Source organism: Ovis canadensis, chromosome 2 (genome assembly GCF_042477335.2).
Source record: "Ovis canadensis isolate MfBH-ARS-UI-01 breed Bighorn chromosome 2, ARS-UI_OviCan_v2, whole genome shotgun sequence".
NCBI lineage: Eukaryota > Metazoa > Chordata > Mammalia > Artiodactyla > Bovidae > Ovis > Ovis canadensis.
In genome coordinates, this window is record NC_091246.1 from 28366138 (window position 1) to 28383093 (window position 16956).

The 16956-nt window shown below is 53.8% G+C and overlaps 1 protein-coding gene across 9 annotated transcripts in view; it reads right to left on the reverse strand.

Annotated features, from left to right (window-relative positions):
• WNK2 (WNK lysine deficient protein kinase 2) overlaps nt 1-16956 on the reverse strand; it is a 154902-nt gene that overhangs the window by 22983 nt on the left and 114963 nt on the right. For 3 of the 9 annotated variants that reach the window (XM_069575634.1, XM_069575628.1, XM_069575626.1), the window contains 9 exons: nt 15252-16075; nt 15000-15069; nt 12908-12990; nt 12120-12811; nt 10677-10891; nt 9612-9800; nt 8783-8881; nt 2093-2137; nt 393-652 (listed from right to left, as the gene is read on the reverse strand). In XM_069575634.1, the coding sequence (XP_069431735.1) occupies nt 393-652; nt 2093-2137; nt 8783-8881; nt 9612-9800; nt 10677-10891; nt 12120-12811; nt 12908-12990; nt 15000-15069; nt 15252-16075 (2477 nt within the window). The remainder of the gene's footprint in view (nt 1-392; nt 653-2092; nt 2138-8782; nt 8882-9611; nt 9801-10676; nt 10892-12119; nt 12812-12907; nt 12991-14999; nt 15070-15251; nt 16076-16956) is intronic. The other 6 variants (XM_069575629.1, XM_069575627.1, XM_069575630.1 and 3 more) reach the window with 5 other exon arrangements.

Sequence of the window (16956 nt, forward strand, 5' to 3'; positions counted from 1 at the left end):
AGACTGAAAAAGGGAATACTCCTTCAATGTAGGTTTTGAAGTCAGCAGTCCTGATCCAGGAACAAATCACACAACAGAACCAAAGACAGCAGCTCCTCACTTCTGCCCTACATGTTCTGGGCACACCTGAGCTAAAACACAACAAGAGGTATTCCCCTGGGTACATCATGCAGACTTTGCCAGCTTGGGTTCTGATGGAAGACAGTGAAGGTGGGGCCACCAGGACAAGGCCATATCTGCAAGATGCTGGCCAGTCCCACCTAGACACTGCCCAGCACTGGGTCAGGCCCTACTGCTCTGCTGAGATCTGGAGTCATGGCTTCACTCCCATTCCATCCCCTCAACTCTGGGCAAATCCACCCCCCTTCACCCCCTAATCATGCCCCACTTACAGCCCGTGCCTCGCCAGAGGCCAGGGGCCAGCCTGCTGTGGCTTCCATGTCATGCAATTTCTGCGTCTGCTTCAACTGGTTGAGTGACGGCTTTAGTTGTGTGGCCCCGACCGTCTTGCTTGTCCACTCGTCCACCAGCTTGTGCAGGTCGTCCGTGAAGGTGCCTTTCTTGTTGTTGCTGTTGTTCACCTGCGCCTGGATGTGCAGGGCAGGTTGGGGGCCCGGCTCAGGGCCCGGGACCAGGCTGCTGGTGGAGGACCCTGGGGAGCACACACAGGCCAGGGTTGGTGACACCACACACCAGCACCACTGGCCGGCTGCAGTCATTTAAACCATGGTCTTGCTTAAGCCAGGCAACACCTTGCTTCAGGAGATGGTCTGCATTTGGGGGTCCATGCAGTTTTAGACACAGTGGAGTGATCTCAGGCTACAGGGCTTTGCCAGGCAGCCATCGCCCATCTCAACAGTCAGGGGACAGGATCCCAGCTGCTGGCAGCTTTACACAGTATCCCTTCTGTGCCCACACTGTCCAGGACCATCAGACCTCCCTGTGAGGGAGTTCAGAAAACTGCAGGGTCAGCTGGACACAAACTAGGGGCAGAGTCCTCCAGCTTCTGCTCTCTAAGTTCTAACGTGAGTATTCACAGGAGACTCAATAATACTTTGGGCAGAGTGCTTAGCAGCTGCCAATATCCTTTCAGCAAAGGGAAAACGCTTGCAATAGGTTGGACTGCTGTTTCTGTAAACGATAATGATTTGGTGATCTGGAATTTAAGGCACAGAAACCATACCTCTCCTTACCAGAGCATGTAATAATAATAAGGTGTACAAACACCCAGAACCTTGGTGCCAACTAAGGGGCTGACGCCTGTAGAAGAAGGATCTGTGCAGCCCAGATGCCCACAGAAGGCTTGGGGCTGTGGCTTAGGTGAAGCACACCTGGCCACGTTACTCAAAGATCTTTTTTTGGATCAAAATAGACTTTTTAACTTTTAAAAATTGTGTCCCTTCCCTCCTCCAGTACATAATTTCTGGTTGGCAATTTTGGATAGGCCAATTTTTTAATTTTCTGCACTAAATAAATAACCTACTGACCATCTCTTCAAACAAGTCATTGCCAAACACAGTTTACTTTAGAGGCTAGCAATGAAAAAGCACAGACACAAACAGTTAAACATTAGTGATGAGATTTTACACATGTTGCTATTTCTACATGAACATTTCAGCCCAAAAATAAAAACAGAAAAACTTTTTAAATTAAAAAAAAAAAAAGAGGCATGAGATGAGAGCAGTGGGCGGCCCAGGTAAACTGATACCCATTTTGTCCCGGCATCTCTCCTCTGTGGGGGCACTCATCTTTAGCACTTGAAGGAAATACTCATTCCTACGGTTTTGGAAAAGGAGCCAATTAATGATTGGTAATACATGGATGTTTCGGAGAAGGAAAGCCAGTTAGATGTGAACTGGCGAGAATGCACAAACTCTAGGAGCCACGGAGGCTTGCAAGTGTGCCTGAGGGCGGCTATCTCACCAGGTGGAGGCCCAGCAGCACCCACGGAGGGTGGGCACAGAGCGGGTTCACACCCGCCTACCCGCTGGGCCCTCGGCTCCCGGTCCAGCCGTGGAAACCCTGATGCGCACTAGCCACAATAAAGCCCATGCGATGGAAGCGGACAAGGGGTAAAAAACCCGATAATTACGACTGCTGTGCTCTTTGCCTAGACAGAGACGCTTCAAGGCAGACCCTGCAAGGGAAGAAGAAATGACACAAGACCACAGGGTTAGGCAGGACAGCACACGAGGGGGACAAGCCACCACACTCTAAGCAAAAGTCATCAGTGTGCGAGGAGGAGCAAAGGCCAGCAGTTCAGAAAGAAGGGACCAGCCTCCTGGGCTAACTGGGAGGCCCCCAAGTCAGTGTGGAGGTTCACACGAGCTTCGCCGAGGGGCGGAGGTGCAGGGCCAAGCCCCAAGCTTCAGGTAGAAGTGTGTGTGTCTCTAGAAGCATATTCCAAAAAAAAAAAAAAAAACCAAAAAAGAAAAGAGAGAAAGAGAGATAAAGAAAGAAAAAAAAAAACAATTATAAAAAAAAAAAGCAAAGCACACTGCTTGGCTTTCAAATATAAGGTTTTTGGGAGTCCTGCTGGTTGAGGCAGGATGCCCACTAGAAGTCAGCCAGGAGAGCTCTCAATGGAGCACAGCCTGGCCCTGCCTGGCATAAGGCTCATGGGCAGTTTTCCAAGTGTAAAAAGATACATTGTTTTGCAGATTTGAGGCCAATCCCAGATCTTAGGCTGCCCTGAACAAGCCAGTGATGAGCGTGGAGGGGAAAATATGAGGAGCCCTGTCTACAGAGGCCAGAGGGAAACTGACCCTCATTCTCGGCTGCCTCATCAGGTATTCCCTGTCCATGGGGCAGGGTGAGAGGCCTCCTTACTGCACCATCACTAAGAGGTCCCAGACCCCGTGCTCCCAGAGGCTGCCTGTGCTAAGACAGATGGGCAGTGACTTTAGTGTTTGGCATTGACAATTAGTGCCCACCTGGAGGGCAGATGAGCTGGCCGAAAGGGGCTGCCACACCTGGCTTACCCTGTGGCATTCCAGGCAGCCGAGCAGGCAAAGGTGGGATGGGCAAGGACGGCTCAGGTGCTCCCAAGGTCACTCAGCAAGGCCACGCTAGCATGGAGGGTCTGTTTGTGCTCCCACCCATGGCCCCTTCCCTGGAGCACGATTCCTTACACACCCCCAATCTCCCAAGAGAGTGCCCACCACAGCACGATTCCCAGCCCCCTCACTACGGAAGGCAAGACACTGCTTCCTGTATTGGGGGACAGGGGCAAAGGCTTATTGGGGAAAAGCTGTACTCATTGGTTCAAAAACTAGCTCACACTGAGCTGCACTTATTTTGGCTCATCCTGTTGTGTTCGCTGCGGCTGACTTGGTAAAAAGGGAGGTGATATTCAGTTGGGGTCTGTTATGAGAATAAAATGGAATTGGGCCAGGCAGGAGCAATCCAGACTGATTCTCAGTGGGAACTCTGAAAAGTTTTTGCTGGTCTGTGTCCTGAGATGGACCTCAGCTGAAAGCACAAAGCCCTTTAGGGGTTCCAAGGTACAAAGGGAGGAGGGTTCTGGGCTCTGTGACCGTGCATGTGAACACAGATTTCCTAGTCGAGATCCTGGGGTTGTACTGTCCTCTGGACCACAGCAGTCCCCTACAGACGACCCTGGGACCTGGGACTAAGTACTTCTGCAAGATCCCTGCAGTCTAACCATAACAGGTTCTTTCGAAAGGCTGCTCTGTGCCTGCCTGGCAGCTCCTAGTGTTGCTACAGCTCTGCATTCAGAGCTGTCTCCTATCACCCTCATGGGAAAGAGAACACGCCAGCCAGCCATAGAAGCTGGCTGCTAGAGGGAGTCTGTGCCTGCGATCAGCCAGAAATCAGGGCTCCAGACTGGTTACCCAGTCTTTCTGGTTACCCAGGCAGGGTAAAAGACATCAGACACCAGGACACCATCCTCAGAGCCAGAAAGCAATACCAACCCACACCCTCACTGGACACCGCCTAAGGGATGGAGCATAGCTCCTGGCCATCCATGCCCTGGCTGAACACGGGCCCTGAGGTGACCAGAGCCTGGTCAGCTCCCAGTCCTTAGGGTGGATCTTTAACACAAACAAACCAGATTTGGATCCCTCCACACAGGTCACACTGTCTGGCTCTACAAAACCACAGCTGAACAGGCATCATGTGGCTAACCAGTCCACACTCACGCCAGAGCCCTGTCCATCCTCAAGTGGCCCCTTGAATCTTGTCCCCTGTGTCTGTTCCCTGGCCTAAGTCCTGCTCTAAACACACACCATGCAGACAGCGTCTGATGAACAAGTCTCTACCCAGCCCTGCTGAACCCACACTGTGCTAGTATACACATCGAGTTCCTGCCTACAGAGCAGGATGGAACAAGGTAGCTGCAAGGAACATCAAGCTACAAGGGAGCAATGCAAGGGCAGCAGGCCTGCACAGAACCCACAAAGGGCCCACATGGGATACATCACGGGCCCACTTGTGGCCCACAGGATACCTACATGGGACCCACACATGCCTATAGGAAGCCGACATCAGGCGCACATGGGGAATAATGGTTTTAACCAGCCCCACCCCCTGGTTTCCCATGAAGAGAGAGTCCTCCCCATAGCACTTCCATCCTTAGCCAAGGCTTGGCAAAAGCCAGCTTAGCAACCCCAGAAATACTCCGAGAAGCCTCCACATAGGCAGATGCTAGGGATCTGGGGCTTGGCAGCCTCTCCCAGCTACTGAGAAAACTGTTCTTCCCAGACTGCAAAGGAGCAACACAACTGAATGACCTAACATCTTGTCCTGGTGCAGCTCGTGTCTGCAAGAACCCCATAGCCAGGCCAGGAGTCTCAGGCATCGCCCAGGCCTGCATGCAATGAGGCCCCCCACCCCACTTGCCCCTACATTCACTTTGGCATGGAAACAGAGGCAGCTCCTGGTATGGATGGCCAGCCCTGTCAGGCACCTGATGCTGTTTAGACCCTTGAAGTGCCAGAAGGACACCTCAAATCCCAGGATACATGATGCAGGCAAACTGCTCAAGATGCGGGCCAGGGCAGCCACTATCACATCTGCCTGGGCCAGGCCCTGGAGCCACTATCACACTTGCAGTTTACCAAGCTTCAAATACTAAGAAGCTCACAAGGAACTGGGGCAACAGGCTCAGTGCAGACCAGCCAGGGGCCTCCCCACTCCCCCCGTGGAAGAGGCGAGTCCGTCGGTTACCTTGTGCCTGGCAGCGGTGTCAGGTGCCCTCTTCTGGCACAGGAGACAAACGGGACAGAGACAAAACATCATCCTGAGTGTCTCCGTACCAAGCCACCTAGACCCGAGCATGGAGCTGAAACTTTTCTGGGAAGCATGGGCAAGGAGGAAAGATGTGTCTCAGCTCTACCCTAGGATGACTCCACCCTGAACTTCATTCCCCGAGTGGCACAGGGCCTACCCTGAGGACAGTTCAGCCTGAGTGCCTGGATGAGAATAGTCCCAGGTGAGGGAAGAACCTGGGGGGCTGCACTGTGGCACCTAGCGGTCCCAGAGACAAACTGGCTACAGCATGGACGATACCCGGCCTGCTGCTGCTGGACACGTGAGAAAAACACAGCAGACCTCACTGTTCCATGTGCCCGTGCCTGTCTCTGTTCCGATGAAGAGCGGGGGCAGGGAGGACCAACGGGTCTGACCACAGCTTCTGACTAACAGGACACAACCACTTTCTGAACATGACCTCACACCCCTGACTACAAGCTTCCTTGAAGCCTCCACTGGCTGCAAGGAGGGGTCTGTGCCCAGAGCCTCACTCCCAAGTCTGTCCTTCCCTGAGTGTTGGCCCACCTACAGCTCTGAGGGCTGGCCTGTTCTGACACCCACCGTACGGCAGCACCCACCCCTGGCTTCACCCTGGGTGAAGCCTTCACCCTCCCCTGGCTCTCCATCCTGGGCATGGCTACTTCGCCACCTCAAGTTACCTCCCCACCTCCCCAAGCTGCCTGCAGCTCCACCCCAGGTGCCCCCACCCATCTCTAACCCCTCTTATCTTCTCCAAGCTTCATGGAAGCTGGGACCTTCTTTGTATACTTCAAAGCTTAACACAGGTTTTATTTTGCTAGAGTCCTGTCTCCTGTACAAACTGAAAACATGCTCTTGGCTTTACCTCCAGCTCTGGGCTGGACCAGTTGCCCCCACAAGCCCAGAGCCATGGCCCTCAGCACCCAAGCTCAAGCTCCCTCTGCCCTTGCAGCCAACCCGAAGTCCCCTCGCCTCTCAGCCTTCAGGGGCTGAAGCCAGCCCTAAATATTTCCCTCTGGTCTCTCACTGAGGCATATGCTCAGTCTCCTCTCAGAGCAAAAAGCTCTGTGGTCACCCAGAAACCGGCAGACTACAGGTCCAAGAGAACCCCCTGCAGGGCTCAGCAAATGCCAGCACACATGGGACAGGATGGGCAGTCCTGGGGTATCCCACCCCGTTAGAGTGGCAGTGGCAGGGGCACAGGCTCAACCTTCACATGGCTCAGCTGGAGGCTGCAGTGAGCGGGTCCAGGGCAGGAACCCACAGTACACCCTCCTGACCAGCAACCCCAGAGCATGTGGGGGCCACGTTGTGGCCCCAAGACTAGGAGCTCTGCCATGCTGCTGCTGCTGCTGCTAAGTCGTGTCAGTCATGTCCGACTCTGTGCGACCCCATAGACGGCAGCCCACCAGGCTCCGCCGTCCCTGGGATTCTCCAGGCAAGAACACTGGAGTAGGTTGCCATTTCCTTCTCCAATGCATGAAAGTGAAAAGTGAAAGTGAAGTTGCTCAGTCATGTCTGACTCTTAGCGACCCCATGGACTGTAGCCTACCAGGCTCCTCCATCCACGGGATTTTCCAGGCAAGCATACTGGAGTGGGGTGCCATTGCCTTCTCTGAACTTAGCCATGGTATGCCTAAAAGGGCCACTGTGTGAAAACAGGCAGCATTATTGGATTCATGGCATTGGAGGAAATAAAGCCTTATAGGCCAGCATGTACCACCACCTATAATCAATCTACGTGGGCCAGCTCCCCATTTGCCACCAAGCCATGCCACACACATTTCTTTCTTCCTAGCCACACACACAAGCACAGAATGAAAACATAAACCCTTTGTCCCTACTGAGCCTCAAATAATTTTTTTTATCTTGAAACAATAATTAATAATGATATAAATGAAAACCCTTAAAAAAGAATAGAACCACCTGAGTAGAAAGGTAGCCTGGCAAGGACCTCAGGGGCCACATGGTACTCTTCATTCACACTTTTACCCCAAATGCCCTGCTCTAATCTGCTTCCCACTCCTGGCTGGCCACCCTCAAGCAGTGATACACACATTTGTCTGACTAGGAGATGCCTGGAGATGCCTAGAGGGGCAGGTGCCCTCACCACAGCTTCCCAGGCGAGAGCCAGGCACACACAGGCAGAAGAAAGAGGACGAGCGGGTGATGTGCGAGGTGAGTGGGGAGCCAAGATGCATGCAGGCTCCCAGCCCCCTACTAAACTTGGCAACTAACCTGCAGACCCAAGACGCCTGAGCAGAAACGGGGGTGGGGTGGGGGCTGTTAGCAGACAAGGAGCACTGGGCAGTTCCTGCGCATTTCTCCACAGTCTGATGCCTCTGACCTGGCCCTCCTGGGGAGGGTGCCAAAGTCACTCTGATGGGGATGCACACTGAACTCTGATGGATGCCTGCCATGGATGTGGCCTCAGATCCCAGCAAGCACAATGTATCTTTATTGTACCAGCAAAAGCCAGAGGCCCTAAACCAGCATGTACAATCCAATGGGTAAAAAAGCTTAACGCTTCTGTTGAAAAACAAAAACCTGAAAACCTCACAGCTTCTGAATCATTGGCCAATTGGTCTGAAGGATGGAAACGATTCTGGACAGCCTGAGCAGATGTGCCATTCCTGGACACGGAGTCCCTGGGTACGAGCAGTGTGTTCCAGGGAGGCAGATGATGACTGGGACTTGAGTTTTGATTTAGCAGAGCTTTGGGGAACTGAATAATTGACTTCATCTCTGAGGTCAGTGAGATGAGAGGGAAATACACCAAGTAAAGTGCTCCAGCTAGAGAGAAGGCCAGGAGGGGCCGGGCCCACACACAGGGGCACAGCAGGAGGCTTGGAATCTCTCAGGGTCAGAGATTCCTGACATGACAAGAATGGAGGGGGGGGCTGGGGCATCCTAGCTGGAGCACGTTCTCTCAGCATTTCCACATGCAGGGAGTGGGGCAGTGGGTTAACAGTACTGGATGTTGTGATACGGCCCTTGTACAGAAGTTACACCCTCCAGTGACCTTCTAGAACTGTCTCGGCTCGCTACATGCATGTCTTCAGAGTCCAGACACGTGTGAAACACACCATGCGTCTAGAGAAGGCCGGGGCTGTCTTTTTGTTGTCGCTGGAACTGGGGACAGCAGACGTGTAAATCTGCCACGATTGCAACAGAAATAAAACTACGTCCAACATAAAAAAAGAAAAAAAAAAAACACTAAACAAACGAGTGACAAAAGAAATGCAGAGCACCTTGGGGCCTGGGGCAGAGCGCCAGAGGCTGGGAGTGGGCAAACCACTGCACATGCTTTTGGTGTCCAGGCATGAGCCAGCCAAGAGCATGCACTGGCGCTTTCTGGGGCTAGAAGGGTGGGCATGGACGGGGTTCCATTTTTTATATCAAGTACATGATTTCAATGGGGGTAGGGTAAGGTGTCCTACAAAATGTATGGAAGATAATGAAGACAGGGAGGGGCAAGGGAGAAACCAAGGGCCAGGAGGTGATAAAATACAAAAGAACAAATACAGACAGATGGACACAGACACGGGTCCACTGAGGAATCGAGCGCGAGGTTTGCTACTAGACTTATAGGTCACTCTCTCAGACGTTGGGTGGTAAACCGTCCAGCCTGCAAATGAATATAGAGGGAAGAAAACAAAGAGACAGGCATCAAGTACAGTCTCTGGGATTCCTCCTACACACCACCAGCCATATCAGCCTCTTCACTTAGCATCCACGGCTCCACCTAGCCCAGCCCAAAGGACCACAGCCACTGATCACATAATGGAAAGGAGGTGATGTTGGAGCGGAAGAGAAGCGGACCCCAGGAGAGCGTGCGGGGCAGGGTGGGGGGTGGGCACCAGCAGCGGTCACCACGACTTCTCTGGAGAGAGATGGTGGGGGTGGAGCACCTCATCGCGTAGCCGCTGCATCCACAGCAGCGGTGACGAGCATTTCCTCCTCAAGGCCAATCTCCCAGCTCGAGAGCTGTGCCCTCGTCCCCCCAACTGGCCCTCCTGACAGAAGGACCCATGTTTAGTGGGGAGTGGGGTAGGGTGGGGGTGGGCCAGTGCCTGGGAACTGGCGCAGAGCTCACAGCAGATGCCACATCTGACCTCTCAGTGGTCCTGGCGCCTTCCCCAGGCCGGCTCTTGCAAAGCACACCTCCCTCTGAGCCGCTTACAGCAAGACTTGATGATGGGCAGGCCATCCACTTTTCTCATTCAAAATCTACATCTAAAGTTTTTTTTTTTCCTTAAGAGGCTGTCGGCAGCCTTGGCCGCAGCTCATGTCCCCTCTATGCCACACGGGCCCTATGAGGCTAGCACATGCTCGGAGACGGGCGAGCTGGGAATCACCTGGGCCATGCGCTCCGCCTCCATCACTGGCCAAGCCGGAGCAGATGTCTGCAGACAGGGAGGCCCGCACGGAGCAAGGCTGCTGAGTCTGAACTGCCTTCCCACATGGGTCTGAAGCTGCTGTGGGCCCTGCCCCAGCTTGGGCAGGGTCCTTAGCAGGAGGGGCTCTGCTGCAGTCTGACAAGTGACCTGGGTTGGGGGGAGAAGGGGTGACAGGCACGATGAGGCACCACAGGACAGACCAGCCAGCTCAGGCCACGTCTATCCTCCCTGCTCTTTGCTGGGTGACCTTGGGGAAGCTGAGTCCCTACAGGCAATGGGTACATTGCTGGATCACCCATGTGCAGTTGTCAGGAAGATCGAAGAAAATGATCACTGTTTCCACTGGTGCTAACCTACGTTGCACAAACACTGTGAAAGAACCACGGCCCATCTGCAGATGTACACATGGGCTCAAAGGGGACCCGTGGATTTCCTAAGTCTCTGAAGTCTCATGTTAGCTTTAGGAATTGATATGGAATTCATGTAATTTTGGGTAATCTTAGAAATTCTTGGGTGTGTATCCTGCAGGTTACCTGCAACATGGAGAGGGAAGGCTTAAGGTCAGCTCACTGCTGGCTTCCCACCTGGTGCATTTGGGGCTTTCAACTCACTGGGTCCCCACCCCAGAGTGTGGGGGCTTGGGGTGTGTACTCTTAGTGCCTGGGCATTGTGGTTAAAGGCTGGGGAGCAGGGAGGGTCCCTATCATCCTCTCCCTCCCTCAAGGCAGCTGCTCAACCCCCACTGTCAGGGGCTGACATATATCTGAGAAACGGGATCAGAGGAAGCAGGCCCCTGCCCGGGCAGCACTCTGCAGGGAGGAGCACACTGCAACCCACAGGCAGCTGGGACTCTGGTTCTTCCTTCCTGGCAGGAGGGGTGGAGGCCTTGGCTCTCTCGGGCCTGAAGACACTTCCTTGCTCCAATGAAAGGAGATTCAAGAAGCGCTCTTCCAAGGCCTAGTGCCTGCCTCCCATTTGCCCAGCTCCCACGTCTGAGGGTGGCTAGGAGGGCCCTGGGCCAACCTGTGCTGGAGGCCACGACCTTGAGCTGCTGCACCAGGGGGCTCAGCAACTTCCCCGCCTTCAGCTTGCTCTTGCTGGTCTTTCTCCGGCGGCCAATGGGTGGGGCCGTGTGGAAGAGGCCTAAATTGGGGGGTAGCGGCTTGCCTAGGCGGCGGTACAGGGCCTCAATCTCCTGTTTCTGCTGACTTTGTAGCTCTGAGATCTCCTTCAGATGCCTGTAGGAGAGAAAGGAAGAGGGAAGCCAGATGGGCATTCTGGTCGTTTCCAACATGAGGCCCCTCCAGGAGAGCCCAGAACTGGTAGGATGGGTATGAGGAGTAGAGCCTGCAGGGTAGGCTGGGCAGACAGGCCATGCACAGGGGACACAAGGGCATTTAAACATCACCTTCTGTTTACACCTAAGCCAAATGGGAGTATCACTGAGACCTCTGGCATCAACTCACCCAACAACAGAACTGCATGAAGACTAGCCTAACATATTCAAGTTTTCTGATATATCCAGACTCGTAACATTGCTGCGTTTTTTTTTTTTTTGGGGGGGGGGTACCAGGGGAGGATATGAACAACTTCTCACATTTATGCTTACAATACAAACCCTACTCATAAACATGGGTGAAGAAACAAATAATCAGGGCTCAGAATTGGAAGGCTGCCTTAGCTTATCAGGCAAATAAGTGTTACTTCCTCCATGTGAGGGAACACAGCACAAGAGGCCTCTCAGAGGAGAGAAGCCTGTACAAGCGAGTCTACAGAAAATATGTTATTACCCAGGGCCCTGGGGCTCCAGCTGTGCCCAGGAGAGCTTCCAGCTAAGGCTGACCCCACAAGCAACACTATTCCTGAGAATAGAGCCGAGATGCCAGGTCACATGGGTAGGAAACTGCTGTTAAGACTTGAGTGGAATCACTGTCTGTGGGCAAGGGCAGTTTCTAGGAAAGTCTAGGAAAGGGCTGGGTGGTCCCAGTTGGCCTTCCTCAGGGAGCATGCAGCTAAGGCTGGGGCCCTCTCTGCACAGCCAAGAGCAGGAGAGAGCACAGGCTTCTCCTGCTCACATCTCCATTTCTGGGCCCACTCCAAGAGCCCATAGCCACTCCTTCCCAAGGATTCCAGCCTCTCCCGACCTTAGTAACTAAAGTGTGGGGCCCTCTTGTCCTGAAGGAGACTTCATGGCTTAGCTGTATCTCAGTGACCCTGACCACAGCAGGAGCAAGTAACCTTGCACGGGGAGAGAGCAAGTGCGATCAAGGCCTATGTGTGAGACTGAAGGAGGAGGGGAGGTGTGGGCCCCAGAGACCAGGGACCAGATCTGATGGCAGGGACACTGCCTCTGCCCTGTCACCCAGCCCAAGCAGCTCAAAGTGCGCATGGCAGGACGTGGACTTCAGCTGCCGGACACTTCCCCTGACACCATAGCCCAGACCTGACCTGTTCCACAGGACCTACTTCTCTCGAAGACTCTGCAGCTCTTTCCTGATATCAGCATCCTCAATCTCTGAGTCGTTGTCACTGCTGATGTAGGATGACTGGGAGTGGAAGGAGGTCACGCTGATGGTGGGGACCTTCACGCCCATCCTGCTGGGTGTCTCCAGGCCTGGGGAGCCAGCCCGAGAGGACCTCTGCAGGAAGGCAGCGGCCTTCTTCACAAAGTCACTGGCCACACCACCACTGCTGCTGGGCAGGGAGGCATGCTTCTGCACAGAAGGCCTCCTGCGAGGGGACTCGTCCCCAGAGTCACTGGACATGGGCTCTTCCATGCCGACCTCGATGGAGGAGGCCGTCTGTGCCCGCCGCACAGCCAGCTTCATGTCTGGGCTGCAGGGAGCCTCGTCCAGGTAAACGTCAGGTGGGGCTGAGTACCGCAGGCTATTGGGGGAGGCCAGAGTCCACTCATCCTGGGTGCTGACCACTGAGAACCGGCCCACGGTTTTGGCTGGCGAGCTGCCATCCTGCTGCCCTGGCCACTTCGGAGGGGATCCTGATACCAGAGTGCTGTGAGGCTGGGGTTGGCTGGCCTGGCCACCCTCAATCAACGTCCCCGGGCAGCTCTGCATGGACTCGGCCAAGGTTTCCCCAGGGACCCTGCTGGTCCGGTCTGTGGGCTCCAGATGGGCAGGGATGGCAGAAGCAGGGACATCCTTGGGAAACAGTGGAAAGGAAAAGATTCCACGCAAACACCATCAGAGAGCAAGCCCGCCAACCCACTGAGCATCTCACTGGAGAAAACTTCTTACCTGGGGGGCACTGGGTGCTGCAAGCAAATCTGAGGCCACCTGTGCTCCCTCACGGCCAAGCGTGTGGCTCAAAGATGATTCAGCTGTAGAAACGTTAAAACCATTACTCAGGCTGGTGCAAAGAACAAAGGCAGGAATGACCCAAAAGCAGCCATCCAGAAGAGAAAGGGAGTGGCAGTGAGAAGCGGTGTGTGCAGCTGGAAAACAGAAACTACTGACATCCTAACCCCATCACTTCACAGGAGATGCCCTGTGATCCAGAAAAGGGGGGAGACATCAGCCCAATACTACCCAGATCCCTGAAGACCCCTGGTCAAAACCCTCAGGCACAGCCAGGCCTTCCATGCACCTGATTACCATCGCCTGCCTCACCTGTCCTCTCTATACCCCTGACGTGCCTTGTCTCACCTGACGGCATCGCCTTCTCTCTCCCCGGCATGTTCTGATGATAAAAGGCTCTTATGAGGCCGAGGAAGATCAGAATAATAAGGCTGACTCCTAATCCTGCTGCTCCAAAGTCTATGGAAGGTCCCTGTCATCTGAGACTGTCCCATTTCCCCATCTACAGATGATACATTTGACCAGCCTTCCCAGGTTGCTGTGAAGAGTAAACAATAGAAGCAGAAGGAGCTGATGTGTGGAAGCCTGGCCTGAGTTGGGACCTGCACATAGCAAAGAAAACCAGAGCTGTGTGTTAGCCTGAGCTGAATTGACATGCTGCTGTGCACAGGGGATTGGGGGAGGCATGACAGGGGCTGAAAGAGCCTCCAGCCAGGCTGGGGGGCTGCCCCTGCAGATTCCTGAGAAGACCCAGATCCATCTGTCATGCAGCCCCAACTCTAGGCAATACACAATACTCCTCCCTACACGACTATGGTGAAGATCATCCAATCTTGCTTTGCACACCTCTGGGGACAGGAGGCTCATTACCAACTGTACTCTATCTCTGATCAGCTCTGACCGCCAGAAAAATTGACCTTTTCCAAACTAGAATCTATCTCTTAAGAGTTTCCCTGTCAGTTCCATACTCTGGAAGGCTCCGGCACTCGAAGGCACTGATGCTGCATAAGGTGGCTGCCCATGGTACACAACTCACAGAAAGAAGGCAAAAGGAGATGGAGCGGGCACTCAGGTACAATCTCTAACCTTCCCCCTTGCCCAGCCCACTCCTGCTTCATCCCATGATCCTTATCTTCCCCAGGTAAACACCATATGTTACGCCTTCTGACCCCAATCCCAGAAGCCCCATCCCTCTAAAGTTGTGGCATCTATAAGAATGCAGTGTCCTGGGGTCCAGCCACAGAATCCAACGGTCCACTCCCCTTGTTCTGTGATCTGGGAAGACTGTTCTTGCCACTGATACACACCCATGGTCCCATTACAAGGTCAGCTGGATCCTTATCTTGCCCATCTCTCAAGAAATTACAGGCCGAGAAAGAACCAACACCTTAGATCAGACCAACTCCTTGTGCTAAAACATATGTGTTCAGGTAGACTTCACTTTCACTTCACTTTCATGCACTGGAAAAGGAAATGGCAACCCACTCCAGTGTTCTTGCCTGCAGAATCCCAAGGACGGGAGCCTGGTGGGCTGCCGTCTGTGGGGTCGCACAGAGTCGGACACGACGGACGTGACTTAGAAGAAGTGAAATGAGAACGACAGCAAGAATTCCTGCAGAGATGCACAGTACTCAAAGAAAGTACTGAAGAAATCCTGTTTCAGAACTTCACGGATGGCTCTAGCCTGGCAGCTTCCACAGACCTGTTGGAACTCCCCAGCCCCAGCCCTGCATTCTGTCCAAAATAACCACAGTCACCTTATAATCTCCTATAGAAAGAGGAGCTAGGGGTATCCACCAGAATATACTGAGAGCACTGGGGAGCCAGGCAGGCCCTGTTAAGATCCCAATACCCAGTCAATAGGGCTTTCACCCATTTCCACAGAGGGCTTTCTCTTGGAGTGTGAACACATGGTTTGTGCTAGAACTGCTTCTGCCACATCTGGGTCCCACCCAAGATGCTGTGGGGATGAAGGGTAAAGGAGCAGAATGTTTCAAAGTAAGGAAGGCTGGTAACACCTATGGCTTGTTACCTGTCACTGACGAGGACACGGACTGCTCCAGTGTGACCTCTAATCCAGGGGCCATTTCTGACTTTTCCAACTGAAGAAAGAAACAGAAAAAAAGAGCTGTGAGCCTTACTTGCTAACATCTCTGTAGCAAAACTGCATATCCTCTCCTCCAGTTCAAAGGATGGCCTCCTTCTCCCTAGGCAACTCAAGCAAAGCAAGTGTGGGTGGGTCAGACATGAATTGCCTGGAGACAGTTCCTCGGGCAGTACTCACCGCAGGCTGAAGCAGCACGGCCAGACTGCCCCCAGAGGCCTCTGTACGGGGCTCATCCCCTCTTGGGAGTTCCAGGGTGATGTCTCGGTCACCTGCCTCCACAGGGGTCCCGGCCGAGGCTGAGGAGGTGGGCACGTGCTCCTGGTAGAGCAGAGTCCTCAGCTTCTCGTCCAGGCTCTTGATGGTGCTGTCCACAAAGCCCACCCTTGGGGGCGGCCCTTCTCCATCTGACTCCAAGGCTGAAGGTGGCTGAGGAGGGCCGGTGGGTGCCAGCGGGGGACTGGGGAGCTGGGGAGTGGCCAGACTGATTGCTCCTACCACAGTGGGGAGTGGGGGAAGGGGCTGGCTCACAGTGGGCTGAGGGGCCCCACCAGGGGCAGCAGATGTGGGGGCCAAAGCTGACAGGGGCTCCCCCTTGGTGATGGGCTCTCTGGCTAAGGCAGGATCCCCCAGACCCATGGGGTGAAGGGGGGCCTCCAAAGGTGGGGCACAAGGCCCTCGGCCCATGTCAGGGGACTGTGCAACAAGGTGAGCATCAAGAGTCTCCATTAGTGGCCAGGGAGTCTTATGCTCACTGGCTGGCCCATGAGGGGTTCCTGGGCCCCCGGCCTGCATGGCAGGCCCCGTTGCTGGCTCCAGCTTAGGACTGGCAGCTGGTGGGGCCATGTCTTGGGACAGAGCAGTCACGGGAGGGGATGACGGCACCAAAGGGGCTGGTGCACCACCAGGAAGGTCCCTGGGGCCTGCTTGGCTCAGAAGCTGCAGATCAGTTGAGAAGCTGGGTTTCTCCTTGGAGGATAGCTGGTCTTTAGAGGGTGCTGAATCTAGAAGAAATAGGAAAAATGCCTCTATACTAACCTATTCTGGTCCTATTCACCTGGCACTTTGCTAGCTAAAAAGATGCCTTCTTTGGGCTGGTAGTGCTCTATATACCAGTCCTCTTCTGCTTTTCTCCGACATGCCAACTTCATGCATGTGCTAGCTCCGGCCTGAGACTCCTTGCACACATCTCCCTGCGACCCTGCTTCCCACCTCAGGTTGTGTTCCAGAAGTGTCCCATTCAGCCGCACTAGCACATCCCACCCTCCTTCTGATTTTTCGGTAGCACTTAGCCATCAGGCATAACCTATCCCTGTCTGTTGACTGTCTTTCCATGCCCCCATGTGCCAGGCGAGCTCCATAAAAACAGCTCTTATGACCCTTGCACTGGCCCATTCCACAAAACTGTAAATAAAATTATAAAGTCTTAAGTAGCAAGCAGTACACATTCCCCTGCCCTGGAGAGAACAGTAACTTCTGATAAGCCAGACACCATGCTTTGGTAAGATCAGAAGCTCGGACCAGAGAGAGATCAAGATGAAAGAGTTGAAGGACAACGTGTTCACCACCCTCTGCGAACACATCAAAAATACATCACAGGTGGAACAATTCTCACTAAAATCAAACTGAAGACTGGCAGGAGGCCTTTTGTACAATCAAGTCTGTAAAGATCGACACTGAATCGGGTAGAAAGTGATCGGGTCAGAACCGATGCCCCTAGAAGGGGACACAGAGGTAAAGGGGGATTACATGGGCTTGGAGATCCTTCCTGAGGAGTGAGCGGTATGAACCACATGTTAGACATCCCATCCCTGGGGTCTGACACCGAGAAGATGAGCCCCCTTGGTTGATTTGAAAACCAGTGGGACCAGTGGGATTTAAAAAC